Below are 16,904 nucleotides of genomic sequence, written 5' to 3'. Positions count from 1 at the left end.
GGCAGCAACATCAAAGTATGGACAAGTAGCATTTGGAGATGTGCACTCTGCGACCTGACTCAGCGGTGTATCAGAACCTCTTCATCATACTCATTCACTAACTGTCAAATCCAGTTTAATCACCTACAGTGCTCGAGATAATTTACCCCTCAGCGCTCTGTATTAGCATAAAAGTACTTTCGTTTTGCATCTTGATGTATTTCTCTCCTGTTTCACGGAAGATTCAAACCAGAGAGAAATTTCCCTCCCAGGAACCAGCGCATTAACTGCCTCAACGTGTCATTGCCTTTCTCATTACTTTGTTTCCCCACCTTTCAGTACTGTGATGATCAAATAATAATTAACTTGACTGAAAACAGTCAGTTTCCTGTTGCTTGCAACTCTTTCTATGAGATTATTGTACTGTAACAGTAAAAGCTTTTGATCTGAACTCCTCATGATTCACAACTCATTCTAGCCTGACTCTAAGTATGTTTACATGCAGTCAATAAACCCAAATACCATATTTGCAATATTCAGGTTTTGAAAGGCCATGTAAACATGCACAAAAACCTAAATATGCTCTTATTCGGGGTTTTGATAGATGTCGTAATAAGAGGGACTGACATGGTTAGTTAACGACCCACTGTAAACTCTTAGGTTGACAGCAGATTTGTCAACACCACTTTTATCTTCCACGTTCCTACAAAGTAAATCACAAGCATCAAACAATTGCACAAATCCAGCTACTAGATCCTGCTCTGTTTGATTATCCCCCAGATTAATTAGTTAGGCTAGTGGCTTTACTGCAAAATGTTTGATATGCAAATGGAAGTATCACACTTAAATCTGGTGCTCTTTTTAAAATATTTTAAGTCTGCACATCATCAGTTATATTTTCATAGGCAGACGCATGCGCGCTCGCCGTAAAAATGGGTATATCTTCCTTTTGGTGCAGTCTACCGTTTTTGGGACCTTGTTGCGCCTGGCTGGGCATTCTACACATAGATGCTCAGTCGCCGGTGCAAGGTACACGGCCGACATCCGCAAGGGGAGATCTTGTAGTTTACCTGTATATTTTGCATGCACCAATCTTATTTCTCAGAACTCAGCTTGTCAATTTGGTTTTGCAATGACAAGCATGGCATGTGCTTCCACCGCCCTGATTTTAATTAGAATGAAGGCATTGCCGTTTCAGTTGGCTAGGAGTTGGCTATGTTCCATCCCTCAACGGCGCAAACGCCCCTTTACGCCCAATTCTTCCGGTGCAAAGGCTATAGGAAAATACCAAAAGAAAGAAAACTTCACCCATGCACAGTGTTAGATTGCAGTTTGCGCTAGACTTGTGGTGGGCATGAAAATCGGGCTCTAATTTCTCTGTGTATAGGTTAAAGTTGCATTGGAGTAAAATTAAACAGAAGTGAACTTCAATTGTGGTGACACAAGATGTGTGCATTATATCACACTGTATTTGCGTAAATGTCCATATAACTAATAAATTCAGTTTTACATGTTGCACAAGTCAGTGAAATGTTTCATGGAATTAATTTAGACGTAACAAAAAAAGTTGTGACTTCACATTGCAGAACTCTGCCCTGACACTGCCCCTCCCCCAATAGCTAAAGAAATCTCATTCACAAGGGAGGGGAGCGTGTCATGTTGACATTATTTTTTCGCCCCCAGGAAATCTGACAATGAGATGATGCCACTTTTCATTTTCAGTGTTCTGCTAGGGAACCGGCTCTGAGAATAGGATAATAGCTAGTATGCCAACCATTACAAAAAGAGCTTGTCAAAACCTGATAGGTGTGTGTTTGTGTTTGTGTTTGTGTTGTGTGTGTATGGAGCACAAGAAGTGTGTGTGTGTGTGTACGTAGAGCACAGGGGAAAATACAAGACGTGCCATCACTTCTGACTGACAGCCTAAAATAGTGACATGTGTGAGAACCTGGAGCAACACTTCTAGATTTTGTTTTCATTGATTTTGTTTCTAACAGCAGCTCCCTTTTGGTGAACTGTGATTCAGAAGTAGCGCAAATACGTCAGTTATGAAGCTTCAGTTTAGCGCGACCGTCTCTTCATTTCGGATGAAAGGATGCGACGGAGAGAGAGAAGAGATTTTAATCACTCCTGTCGCTTTAAGGACTCTTATCAAACGCTTATTATGCGAATGGAGAGCACGGTGAGCCGCTGAGCAACCAAGGGACGGACTGGAGTGGATTTGTGGGGGAAGCCAACATTATCCGAGCTGGAATGGACCGCTTCTCTCCCGTATGGAGTTTGATTTCACACTGGACCGCTGTCTGACTCGGACGCTTCGGATCGTTTCGGATATATTGCGCACAAGTAGCACGCAACACTTGAAGCACAGCGAGGAATAATATCTTCAAAGTCAACGCACGCGGGATTACTGAAGGACCACATCACTCCTCGGTTGACCACCGGGCGTTCGGTCTCGACTGGATAGTATCCCGAGCTCTTTTTGACATTGGATCATGGATCGGGGAGGTGGGGAAACAACAACGACCAGCGACATGATTTCTCTGCACTGTTTGCGCCCCGCAGCGAGGTTCGGCGTTGGCGCTCTGTCAATGTTCCGATGCAACAAAAGTTACAAAGCGAGTCTGATGCGTGGATTTTGAACTGTATCTGCCATTTTGCACCTGCTTTAGCAGACAGCGCCTCGACACGGTGCCGATTCGTGACCAAAAACGTGTGGCTTTTTCCTTCCCCTCTCCTGCCTGTGTTGATACTTGCACGTTCGCTTGTCGTAATGGAGATTGGCGAGGTTTTTTACTCAAGGTCATTGAGTGTTTAAGGCTTGATTTGTACACACGGTCATTTGTAGTCGTTGCTACACAGCCTAGAATTGCTCACTGTGTCTTGTTTGTGATTCCACGGCGCAGACAGACAGCGTCTCCCGTGGAGTTCTGTTTGCATTGGTTTTGACACTCCAAGACACCCCCCACCCCCCTCCTCTCTTTCCCTCTCTCCCTCCTCCTCTTCCTCCTCCCTCTAACATGGATGGGAAATTGAAGAAGGGTCGGAGATGTCGGGCCAAGCGGGAAAGGGTGCGAAGGTTGAGAGAGACGGGGAGCAAGGACCCCCGTAGTCCCGACCCCAACTCCGCTTACTCCGACAGAGAGGGACACAGTCCAAAGAGGGACGCTAAAGGGGCGCCGCACGCCCCAGCGGCCGCCAGAACCCCGCGCACCCCCCGGCGGAAAAGACGGGAGTCCAGCTCACAGGAAGAGGATATCATTGATGGATTTGCTATCGCCAGTTTCATCAGTCTGGACTGTCTGGAGGTAAGCAGGAAGCGCATCATTACCTCCTGTCTGTTGATGTGTGCACTCACAAAAAAGTACATCATTGCCCGATTGGGGGTACAGTGGGGCTCTCCACTGGGATGCTATCTTGTTAGACCAGGGATGTCTAAACTTTTTCTACTCAGGGCCTCAGGAATGGAAGGGGAAGGGGATGGTCATTTCATGTTGTGTTTGTGGAACATTCTAAAACCAATCCAATATAGTGGATGTCACCTTATGCAAAGCAGTCCAATTTATTGAAATGGATTGAAAGGGGGAAATATTAGTCACCACCTGAGCTTTTTGTCATCAGTGACAATCTTGTCACATTTAACTTGAGTAAATGTTAAAAAGTAGTGTAGGGCAGCACAGTTGTGAGTAATGTTTTTCTTGTGCTTTGGTGTCAAACTCATATTAGCTCAGGGGCCACATGGAGGAAAATATATTACCAAGTGGGCCGGATCGGTAAAATCATGGTATATAGTTTAAAAACAATTGCCATCAATTATACGCAGAATTCTCGATATTTGCGGGCCAGTCCTAAATTGCAGGGTGCAACTGTAAATATACTGTCCCAAAATATTAACACAAATGCAAATGGAACGTCTTTGCCCATATAAGTTCAGGGCATGTTACATCTATCTATTTTGCCTGTATATTGTTCACAGAATGCAGTGTGGTGCAGTTAATGAAGTTATGAGTATGTTAATCCTTGTCATACTGTATGTGTAGTTGAATGTGTGCCGTATTTCGTTTGATTTATGTTGGTCTATGTTTGATTTATGTTGGTCTATGTTTTTATTAATTTTTTAAACAAACTAATTTTAAGTTGCGTGTAAGATGCATTATTATTTATTATTATTATTATTATTATTATTATTATTAATGACATCCAGAGCAATTCCGTGTACACGTTGCATTGTTCATCTGAGGATTGCTTGTGAAATTACGAATTTATATGCTTTGATTGTGGCTGGCTGATTGATTGGTCCGACATTACAAAAAAAACTTATTTTTTGAGACCCCTGCTTTAAGTTGTCCTTAGGTGTGAACATGAGTGTGAATCTATATGTGCCCTGTGATTGGTTGGCGACTAGTGCCCAAAATTAGCTGACAAGGGCAAGCACTATAGAAAATTGATGTTTTTTTTCTACTACTGTAACTGTCTGATGTAAATCCATATTTGCAGTTTATTATTAGAATACGCAGCCGGCCAGTAAAAAAATGTGCAACAGGCCACACATGGCCCCGAGGCCAGACTTTTGGACACCCCTGATCTTCCACTTCACAGTCATGATTGGATAGAAATTGTATTACCCATATCTGTCCTTATGTTGGACCCATCACACTGGGCTCCGGTTTTGTTCAAACTGCAGGGTATTCAGAAAGACATTGCACATTTATACCATATTTTTTATTAACAGGCATGTTTCACTTGAAAGTACAGTTGTGCTTGTAAGTTGTGTAAATTTATGAGCACAACTGTAAATGCACAAAAGCTAAACATCAACTAATGATGCAAAAATTCACATGCACATATATACTCATGTCCACTTAAAACTCTGAATATATCAAAATAATTGCCACAGTGTTTTAGATTTTATGGGCATTAGGCTTTTTTCTCACCATAACAGTTGCACTCAAGTTTACACTTAAACTTACAAGCACAACTGTACCTACAGTATGTACCCTCTGTTGTACTGAAACATGTCTGTTGCGAAAAATATAAGCACAAAGTGACTTTCAGTACACCCTGTAGTTCACTTTTTAATGTGCCAGTGGGGATGGCAGTTGTTTTTGGCTGCCACTGCGCCAAATGCATTTTAAAACTTTGCTGCCTTGTGAATGAGACGTTTCCTGCTGGCAGCATATGGGCCATTAAGGAAAACAAACAGGTGCTGTCATGTCTCAAATGGCTTGGATAGTATTGTATTGACATTCACACGGAGTTGTAAATGCACTTCTGACATTTTGCTTGCTGACGAGCATCCTTTTGCAACAGTTATCTGTTACAGGCTGATGGACAGGTTGGCGATAACTGTTTCTGCCATTACTCCTTAGTGTTTCTAATGTTGGCAAAAATACTTTCAGGAACGAAATACGTTCTCCTGTGACACTCTGTTATTATCTCATTAAGTGGCAAATGAAAAATAAATCTTTATTCCCAGTGGGACGTCAGTCTGACTGACAAGGCAGATGTGTGACTGTTTTGATTTTCCATGGCATTAAGGGTTGCTTCATTTAAGCTGAAAAAAAAGAGAGAAAAAATTCTGAATCTTTAATAAAGACAGCTAGCATGTCCTTGGAGGTCTATATTTCAAGATGATGACCTAATTTACAAGCCCAATGATGATACCACAAGGCAACTAATTTCAGCAACTGCCACCCATGAAGGCTCAGCAAAGGAATTAATCAGTCATGTCTCTTTACTCCTACACAGTACTTGGTTTGATTTGGTTAAATGCAGGTTTGCAGCAGAATAGCATATCAGACACGAGTGCACCTCCAGACAAAAGCAGAGCAGTAGAATTGCCTCATAATGATCATCAGCTGGCCATCTGTTAACAAGTTTAACCTGTCCGGGTCATGGGCAATTCTATTGCTTGTGCATTTAGTTGAACCTTTCACTATGCTTGGAGTGGATTAAAGTGTGGTGGGGGGGGGGGGGGGGGGGGGGGCAAGATGTTGGTGAAGAGAAGGTGCTTGAACTTTAACCACCAACAACTATTGAAGCGCTTTTGAAGTCCCAGAAGGAAGCAGCTACTTTCGATCAAATATATTATACCTCATTAAATCTGAGTGTAAGATTACCATTAAGAAGGATGATCTTGCTATTTAATGCCATGGATGTCACAGCAGTGCTTACATTGTGACATGTTTATGAAGCATATGTGTGAAGGAAGATCCCCTCGCGTGCTATGATCTTGTATCTGTGATTATTTCTGCCATCTTGAGCTGCTCACAGCTGCCTCTACTTTGAGGATGTCATAGCAGCTAAGTGTTTTTTTTTTTTACTGGCTTCTCCTCTGCGAGCATGCTGGTGTTGGTCCACATTCTGCTTTGAGCAATTTACTGTACTTGTTGGTAGATTATCTTGCGCGGTGAAGTTATATATTCACATTTGCCATTCTAGTCGAGTTTGTCTTAAATCGAACTGTTTGTTATTTTGGCTGGACTATAATTATTATTCTAAGATATGTGGGAAGTATTCTTACTGGACTGCCTAATACATATTGAATGAGAACAATAATCTGTAAACCCAATCTTATATTTCAAGGCTTAGTAAATGAAGCCATTACATAGCTGGCTCTCATGCCATCTTCTTGTTTATAATTGTTTAGATTTTCATATGGAGGGGTCTAGTTTATTATATTATGTCAGTGGATCCTGAGTTATGATTTCTGCTTTGTGTTAATTTCGTCTGAAATAACTAAGGATAGACTGATTATCAGACGGGCAGATTATCAGATTTTGACAAATGTCGGAATCGGCCTTTTTTTACGAATCTGAAGGCCAATAAAGCTGGAATCTTACTGAGCGGTGAATGCTTGCAAATGTAGCAAATTTGGGGTTTTCATCAGGATTTGTACGAAGGTCATGGACAGTTTTCACTTGTTGCAAAGAAATGTTGAACATGTTCAGGCAATTTTTCACTACAAAGATCATTTGAAACCTGTTACGAACCCTGAAGGAAACACAAAATTCGCTACGTTTGCATGCATTTGTCGCCCAGTGAGATACAGGTAACTTTTTATTTACGTATTTATTTAAATTTTCACTTTATAAAAGATGATGCTGAAACTGGGAACTCCCTACACTTTATATTTTTAAAAATTATAATTTTTTGGGTTAAAATTCATAAATTATGTTGAAATTTTGGAAAGCTTTATTTGCAGTAGAAAACTTTCGGAAGTTATTTACTTGCTTAGTTTTTGATTTAGTTTAATACATGGTGATGACCTGGGAAGTCCCGTGCATTTAAAAAAGAAAAAAAAATTAAACAATGCTGTATATTCTTTATTAAAAGAAAAATCTTCAAAGTGTTGAAAGTTGTTTTAACAAACTTGTTTAAAGACATTTCAAGAAAGTTAATTTTTAAAATTTGGACGCAAATATTTTCTCTTTTACTGCAAATAAATATAGGCTTGAAATATCGGTTCTCGGCCTCCTTGACTACTAATAATTGGTATCAGCTCTGAAAAAAACACTATCTATCACCAGAAATAACCACGTTGACTATCTATCTGTATCTATGTTATCTCTATCTGTGCTTAGAGGGCAATAATCATTTATTTTCTGCTACAAATTGCAGAAGTGTTAGTGGATGCAAGGTTAACCCCTGGGCGTTATTTTATTTTGAAATGGCTTGGTCAGAACCAACAAAAAGCCCAAAAATGGTCAAATAACGCCCAGGGGTTAAATGTATACATAGTACATGTCAGATGATCAGGCCATGACTCATTTGTTCACCTTCATACTGGATGCTTGAGTTAAAGGCGTGACCTCCACTACCTGTGCTAATTGCTCATCGTTTATGAGGAAGCTGGCACTCGCATTTTTTTGCCAGGGAATAATGCTGACCTATTACATCACATGCCGATAAGCTTGCACCTCATCGGTGGTAGGAGTGTATGTTCCTTTTGACCCCGTCAAGGTGATTGATGGCCAGCATGATTGTGTTAGTGTTAGGCTATTGTCCCATTAGTATTCTGAAGCACAGCGGTTACTTGCTTCTGTGGTTTAATTGATGCATGATGGTGCAAATATTTCCTCTGCATTTTTTATGGTGTCCCATGACATCCCTGGGTGCTGTGTAAAACACATTAGTTTAAACCAATTTCCCCTTTTGGTTAACTCCACCATCACTTCATTGTCCTATTTGAGAATGCAAACCGCTCACAGTTGCTACTGAATGTTCATAAGACCTCATGTTTTTTCTCTCTCTCTGATTGCACTTTTTGCTTTGAAATTTTAGTTCCAAACTGATAGGATCAAGCTCCCTAAATGCTGGCTTAGACTCTCGCCTGATCTCGTAACCCATTTCATTACAGCTGAAAGCCATTTGCCACCATGGCTACATATGATAATGCCAGATATATTTTCTCTGAATCTCCCGTCTCTGTACTTGGGAGCAATGATTATACTGTACAAACACAGCTGTCATGCTTTGACATTTGTACTGGTTAGTAACAGAAAAAAAAATGCCGTCCTGAATTTAATTTGCTGTGCTCGAGACTGAGATGTTTCAGTCCGTGAAAGATTTATATTAGATAGTTCTTTCTTAGCAATTTCAAATAAATGTGCCATTGCATGCGCTGAAGTCGTTTTCCAAATATGGATCAGCTGATTCCCCGGGATAGACGACTTGCACCTGACAGCAGTGTTCTAAAACAATTACTCTCTGCTGCTTTGCTGTGTGGATTGAATGTGAGTGAGTAGATAATAACCTGACACAATTATCTGTCTGTCACACCATTAATGATGTTTGATTTGCTCCGTTTGCTCTCTGAGTGAAGTTGGATTCAGCAATCCCCTCTCGTTAATCCAAAATCCTTCTGTTTATCTGCTTGTAAAATGAATTTTCAGATCTGCTTGTGTGTTTTGTTTTGCCGAATGAGTTTTTGAAATCACTCCAATAAGGATATAAGTTTTGTTAATTCTATTTTAGTAGTGGTGCCAATGTCAGGATGCTGAAAGTGAGGCAGAACATTTTGTTTATATAGACTAGAGTGTCATTTTTCTTATTTTTATAGATCTTTCTTTTTATTAATCCTGAGAAGAGTAGTTAAATAGAATTGCTCTCTTTTCCTTAACGTTCTGTTTTACACAGATCATCATCTGTTGATGGAACAGCTCTATAGAGTATCGTGGGGAAATTAAGTTTTCTGCCCACAGGGATCCTGACAGTAATGGTTAGAAAAGCTGTGAATTGCTGCTTCTCTTTCTCCACCCATATTTTCCCATCTGGTCCTCGGATTTAAGCCAGCAGCATTCCAGTTACAATTGTTTGTCTTTGAATGTAATCAAGTGCTAAAATATGAGCTCCCGTCTGAATTTTCGAGGAAAAACAAAACAAAACCTTTCCCCTTACAAAACATCGGTGCTTTCTCATGTCATATATTTAACTACAGTGTAATGGATGGCGTTTTCTCGGAGCCACAGAAAGCTGCAACAAATAAAAAAACTGGTCGAAAGCTTTCAGTGTACACTTTACATTCACATTTGGAGAACTTTTCATTATCTGCTGAACTGCGCAGCACATTCAAAATGTTTTTCTGAAAAATCAGACATTGTTGGTTACAAAACAAACAATATTTACCTGTTTTATATCCCACACAGTTTTTGTAGTTCTGATGTTGGTGTTTATTTGCGGTGCTTTTCTTCTTCCTCAACGGTTTTAAGAGTGAATTCTAAATGTTTCATTCTGATGAAGTGGTACTTATTCGGTGAAGCAAAATACTTCATTTGCAGCTACAAATATTGTCATATTGTCAGAGTTTCTCGGGGCAGGGGTGGCCTGTTATTTGCCAGAGGTGGCTGCGTCCCAAATTTTCTACGCAAGAAAAACACTGCATACTGTATAATGTGTTAACAAACATACTTTGGCCTTTACCTTTTTATAATATTGCAGCAGCTAGATTTGTTTAAAAGTTATCGAAGAAAGAAATGTATTCATTTTAACAATAGTTTTCTATGGCCTACATTACAAATGTGGTGTTCCCCAGGGGTGTTACCTTGGCACTCTCCTATTTTATGTTTTTATTTAAGACTTGCAAGTTGGCGTCCTAATCATAAATGCCGATGAAACAATCAGTTCCGATACTGTATGGCAGTGTACAATAACAGTGCTGAGCAGCATTCTGCAGAGAACTGGATAGTTGGTATCACATACTGTATATTAACAACCAAATACAGTACATGCATTGGCACGGAACTAGAAAAAATCTGTAAAACTAAACGACAGGGTCTGACTTTAGAGGACAAACTGTCATAGACCACTCACACTGACAATAAAGTACAGTGATTAAAATGGACTGTGTAGCATATTTGGAAGTACCGTATGTATTGTTTTGAAGCTGTATAACATTAAACAATTTTTTTAAACTTACACTACATTGACTTAAAATCAGTGACTGCTGAAACTATAAGTGGAGTTTAAAATATTTGTGGTATGTCTCCTGGTATATAACTGGCCCATGAAAGCAACTCAATATTTAGAATTATAACTATTTTAAGGTAATTTGCCCAACACTGCATCGCAGTGCTTGTGTAATGTGAACTACCATTGCTGCCATAATAACTAACATTGTAGAGATAGGATTGCTGGAAACACCCTGAGTAAATAAATGAAGTCCATCAGTGTACCAACTGGATGTACTGCATGCTCCCTCAGGCTTGAATGGTTAAACAGGAACTTAGTTCATTTTTATACATGCCATCATCTTACAGTATGTGGTCTTCTATGCACTTCAGTGCAGAAAAATAGTGTACTGTACTGGCACTTGAAGCTATGTGAGTAACTGTTGACATTGACGTTTAGGCATCGTTTGCGCCACCAACCCTTTTTGATGTTGACTCTTTTCCCAGTGGTGATTGCATTGATAAACAACTGGGCTTTAAAATGAAGGGTAACAAACCTCCCACCCCCGCAGATTAGCTCTTTCTCATTGGTATGGAGTATGGAGAGTGCTTTCTTAATGCTAGTGGGATGTCCCCCAACTGTCGCGTACTGTTGTCGACAATGCTGCTGATAAATGTGTGGTCACATACACAGGATTTCTTGTGTAACAGGCTCAGCCATTCAACAATGACCTAAATACACCCCACAAAGATTCCAGTGCACTGTAGATTCACAACAGGAGTTGAATCACATGCTCGACCTCTTGCACTGCATTTGGTGTGTACCATCAGTTCCAATAATTACATCCATTCATATTGTTTACAAAAGGCTGACTGACGAGTCATTACACAGTATTTAAGAGTGCCCTCAAACTGATTTTGGTTACGGCTTGATAAAAAAATCCAAACCACAAAGTATTTTTGGTACTTAATGTGTTTTTTACCATCAATTTTTCAATAAATACAGAGCCTGGAATGTCTCTGGAAATTAACCAGGAAATACAAGTTGAAATCTTGCATAAAAAAAAAATAAACAAAAAAACAACAACTCCAAAATGTTTAAAATCAATAAGGTGAGCGCACATGATATGAGTGATGATAATGATAATAATAATACTAATAATAATGAGCAAAGATATTAATGCGGTATACAATACATCAGAGGCTGATACGAACAGTATATCATAAACATTTTTAATTGTTGTGGTTTTAATTTTCAGTAAAGAAAGATGGCACATACACATGAAACTGCATTTAAAAAAATATATATATTAATGCTCTACATAAATAGTATTATATTTGTGTTTATGAGTACAAGTTAGGACTTGAAAAGTGGCAAACTTCTACCTACTCGTTTTCTAACAAAATACACAATTTATGAAACTTGTTTTATTTTTCTAAAATTTGAAATAAATATTTATCCCCCCTCCAAAAAAAAACAAAAAAACGTTGGTAACCCTTTCCTTAGGACTGAATAGTGTGGTATATTATATTATATATTATAGGGGTGTTAGAAAAAAATGGAATCGATTCAATATGTGGCCGAATCGATTTTTAAATATACATTTTTTTATGGGAACATTCAACAAAACGTCTTACTTAGGTTAGGATTTACACATTAAGCATGGAAGAATGTTATATTAATGGAACATTAAGCCTTAATATTTGATTTCAGTGCTGTTCAAACATGAAACAGACTGCAACCTGAATTTTCAGATAAATACATTTTCATACAAATCTTACAGTGTACATGTACAAGTATTTTCAAAATTTGAGTTAAAAAAATAAATCGCAATAATCAATTTATAGTTTCGCATCGGGTTTAATCGGTATCGAATCGAATTGTGACCTATAAATCGTAATACGAATCAAATCGCCAGGTACTAGGCAATTCACACCCCTAATATATTATATTATAAAGATATTGCTAAAGAAAAAATATAAACACAAATAAATCACAAATCAAATCACAATGTAAATATCAGCCACCGGAATTAATGTTCATTCTTGTAAGACAGTCAACATTGCTTATATATAACTGTAGCAATTATTTGTGTTGTCGTAATGGCGAACGAGTAATTTTGACGGTACTGACGGGAGTTGTAATTTCCTCAGCAACCTCTGGGGGCACCACGTTGACTTTGCTTGTTTTAGGAGCAAAATAAACGATGACAGTCCTATTATTAAGTGTTCATAATCTGAAGTCGCTACTATAGTTAACTATCGAGTTCTTTGCTTTAGTAAGAGAATTACTTAGTAAACACTCAGTAAACACAAATGATTCGGCGGAAATGTAATTTCTAGACAACAAATTTATTTAGTAATCACACACATATCAGTCACAGTCACAGCCTACCCTATTAATGAAACAGAATTAAAATGCGAATAAAAGATGAAAAGAAAACATGGAACCTAACAAACTAAGATAAAAAAGTATTGTAAAAAGGGAATAGGGAAAAGAAATGGAAGCGTTTTGACCTGTCAATCCTTTTATATTTGGATCAAAGTGTTGCGCCAGTGGTATGATTGATTGCAATAACAGCGCACTTACGGACTGGTTCAGATGCACGGGGGCAGAGAGACTCGGCACATACTCAGTTGAAGAAAACTCAGTAGGAGGCGTGCGCGGCTGTGATGCTGCAGCGAAGTCTCCGGCTGATGCTGATGTGCACATGACTGGGAAGTCCTCGGATGGCAAAGTCCCCGGTTGATGGTGAAATGCTCGCACGCTTAGGAGGCCGCAGCAAAATCTGAGGCGGGTGGAGCCAAGTTCAGTTGGTTTGGGTGCTGCCGGGCGTCGCTGGCGCACGGCTGAAATGGATAGGTTCATGCGTCGCTGGCGCACAGCAGCTCGGTGTGGGACCGGGTCGGCTGGACGCGTGATTCATAGAGCGAACGGTGGGTGGGTCTGCTCTGCAGGAACAGGGAGTCATTGCGTGACGCGTGTTTCGTGCACACGGTGCGGTTGCAAGTCCGGGCTCAAAGAAAGAAGCCATGCCTCGGTGATGTTCAGCAGAAGTCCGTGGGGAAGAGAGCGGGAGGTTTTAGGTGCGCTGGCTGTTAAACTTGCGGGACAGGTAGTCAGGAGTCCTGCCCCTTCCGTGCACAAGAAGCAGGCTTGGTCGACTGAGGCCAAGCTTTTGGGATAGCATTTGAAGATTTTAATCAGAATTGACAAGCCAGATGCTTCATTTCTCATTCTCAGCACATTTCAAACACTACCACGATCCTAAAGTTATTTAATCCGCTAAACTCCCTAATTAGCTAAACTTAGATGGTTGCAGAAGTTACACACGTCATTCATTTGAGATAGACATACAGGTTGTATAAACAACAGGAGTCACTTGATGTCGGTCAAGTACACACAGTTCGTTTATGTCCCGAATTATGTCGACTTTAGATTGATTACGAGCGTCAGGATTCTTGAGGATAATACCGATAGTGACCGCTGGGGTCACTGTTGTCACATGTAACTTCCGAGTGGTGTTTTCCACCGTATCTCTTCTAAGGGTTGGATCAGAACCCAGATAAGACTGGTCTGTACACTTGATAAGCATTTATAAAACGGGCTAAAAAGGCTTTCAGATCTCAGCATGCGTTTAGGTATGTGTTTCCTGTGGGTTGTAAACGTGAAATTTATTCCCTTGCTGGAGTGGAGTTCAAAGTGTTTTTGTTCTCTTGCACTGTCTGGTTTGTTTGAGAAAACACAGGACCAATCCACATGGATGAACGCAGACACATTTCCAAGAGGGAAATGCTTCAAAAGGGAAGCAAAAAAAAAGAGAAAAAAAGATGAGTGTGACGGGGCAATAATTGCTAGATAACTAACAGCAAACATTGTTACATTTTGGTAATCACGGAGACGATTGAAAATATCTGACTTGTTACCAACTGATGTTAGTACATTAACTTAATTTTCCATCCGCCGTCTTATAAAAACTATAATTAGCCTACACTGCTGCCCTTGTCTTCTTTTTAGAATAAAAACTACTAGTCTTAGACGATAAATACACACATAATGCAATTTTAAAACAGTAGTATTAACCTGTAGTGTAAAATGTTTAATACCCAGAGTTTATTTTCCCACATTGACAGTTAAATCCAGGCTGCTTGGGTAAAAGTGAAACCCTGGACTGTTGACTGCTTGGTCTTATAGAACATATACATTTTGTTTTATAGTATTTTCACGATCAAAAAGCGCACCGTATTATAAGGCGCAGTCACAGTTACGGGTGCTATTTCTGTGTTTAACACGCAAATAAGGCGCCCCGCACTATTGGGCATAGGCACGGTTAAATACACGCTAGCTCAAAACATATGGTAGCATGCTATTATGCTAAAACATATGCTTGTGCTAGCGCATGTTTTTAAAAAGGCAGCGAGCGGAACAAAACTGAGTTCGGTTGAAGTAACAATGTAAACAGTGAATTCAGTTGTACTTGAAGTATATAACGATGCACTCACGTTGCTTTTGATTAATCCTAATCCACAAATCCCTCATAGTCCTCATGATCTTCTGTATTCGAAACAAACACCTGGGCAAGTTCACCATCAAACACGCCAGGCTCTGTCTCATTGTCAGAGTCAGTCTTGTTGTCGTGTCCTCGGAAATGATGCCGGCTTTTGCGTTCGCCCAAGCATTCACGATCCATTGACAAATTGTGGCGTAATTCGCATGGCGCTGCCTCCCTGTCTTAGTAAAGCTGTGTTCGCCAGCCTCTCGGAATGATACCAAGCTCCGCGTTCATTTGCCGAACTTTATTTTTCACAGCGGCTGAGAGATGTGTGCGCATTTGAGTAACAAAACCATTGGCAAAACCATTCTGGTGTCTTTAGTATGTGGTGTGATCTGTTTAGCTACAATGTGTAGACTTGCACTACTTCAAAGTTACTTTTGCGATGTCTGTTGCTGTAAGTGCACGTTCAATAAAACATTTAAAAAAGAAAGGAAAAAAATGAAACGATACAAGCTGTATGTAGTAGTTTATCCCGGACACTCCTCTACATTTGGTATGTTCCATCTCCCTCTCTCAGGGGGAGAGTTAGAGGCAGGGCTGGAGAACTCGCCACCAAGTTGACTCTTCCGTGCTCTCATGTTTGTCCTCAGCCAGGTCCGCCTTTCTTGTATAAAAACAATGTGTTGCGGGAAGTCCTCCCACACAGTCAATCAGATTTTGGACCTTGGTCCACACACAAGGCGCATCTCACTATTAGGTGCACCGTCAATTTTTTTGAAAATTTAAGACTTTAAAGTACGCCTTATAGTCCGGGAAAATACGGTAATCTATTTGTTTATGTATTTCTTGACAAAATATGGATTTTTTCCTACGTGTAGGTATACTTTTTGCGTTTGGAAGGCTTTCAACTAGTGGCAGATATTTAGGAGGCAGTGGAACAAATATATCCTATCTATTCAACAGTTCTATTTTAAGACGTTCTATTTGCCTATTTTGAGGTTTATTTACATGGGACTACGAGCCCTGAAAAGAAGACCCTTCAGCCAGCACAGCTTGTGAGGAATTTCTAAAGAGTACAAAGTCGACAACATAGCTGACACATATTAAGTGGCACATAAAAGCATGTGGGCAGCTTGTTGCGAGCACATACTGTATATTTATATCCATTTCCTTCTTGTCGTTCCGGGCTGCCTTACATCTTCCTGCCTCTGTGTTTTCATTGCGGTGAATGGCAGGATGTAATTACGCTGTGATTAAGATGCTGTCTCCGAGCCGAGCTTTGGAGCTGCACCGGTTGAGGGTTGACTGGTAATTGTTCACTGCTGATATGTCACCCTTTTTTGCACTTCATAACTTCTCAACCGCTTGGCTATTGCATCTTGTTAAAGAATATTGACAATAGACATTTCATCTGCTCAGTTGTAGAGCTACGTATTGATTGCATATTGCTCTTTTTTGGGGGTGGGGGGGTCACATTGGTCGCTTAGCTGCTGTAATTTACAGCGGTCTGATTTACTGGCTTACTATTGCTCAAACTCCTTAGGAAGACCTAACAGAGTAGCTTGTAGTAAAATAATGATTCTTTAACTGAAAGGCCATTCTTTATGCTGTTCATGAAGTGATGTCTGTTTTCCTGTTCAGTGAAGGCTTTCATTGACATAGAAGAGAGATGTGGCTTGCTTCAGCCTTCACCATCACTTAAATTCCTTTTCGGCATTTACTGTACTTAAAAGTGTGGGTGACTCTTTCCAGCCTTGGAGACTGAATGTTGAGTGTACCAAGACTTGTTAACAGGCCGTGGTCTGCGCTTTTGAAGTAGGTGTTGATGTGAGATTTTTGAAAACATGCCACACAAAAATATATTTTCCTTTACGTCTGTCACAATGGTGATAGTGAATGTGTTAGCTTTTCTGAAGTGCTGTCAGGTAGAACATAACAAGGCACCAAGGGTGCAAACCTGCATAAAATGTAGCCCACATTTCCCCCCCTCCAACTTGATAACAAGCTGCAAATGAGCCTCCATTACATGTAATCATATGTC

General features: G+C 40.0%; 1 protein-coding gene across 8 annotated transcripts in view; it reads left to right on the top strand.

Moving 5' to 3' along the window:
- The first annotated feature begins 2,080 nt into the window (after window positions 1-2,080).
- The window catches only part of fbrsl1 (fibrosin-like 1), a 330,931-nt gene continuing 316,107 nt past the window's right edge, over window positions 2,081-16,904 (top strand). For 7 of the 8 annotated variants that reach the window (XM_077560539.1, XM_077560537.1, XM_077560541.1 and 4 more), the window contains exon 1: window positions 2,082-3,287. In XM_077560539.1, the coding sequence (XP_077416665.1) occupies window positions 3,000-3,287 (288 nt within the window). In that variant the 5' untranslated portion in view covers window positions 2,082-2,999. Of the gene's footprint in view, window positions 3,288-16,904 lie in introns of all 8 variants that reach the window. The other variant, XM_077560536.1, reaches the window with a different exon arrangement.

This window comes from Vanacampus margaritifer, chromosome 3, assembly GCF_051991255.1.
Source record: "Vanacampus margaritifer isolate UIUO_Vmar chromosome 3, RoL_Vmar_1.0, whole genome shotgun sequence".
NCBI classification, from domain to species: domain Eukaryota; kingdom Metazoa; phylum Chordata; class Actinopteri; order Syngnathiformes; family Syngnathidae; genus Vanacampus; species Vanacampus margaritifer.
Note: the sequence above shows the minus strand (reverse complement) of the source record. Positions and strands in the feature narration are given on the sequence as shown.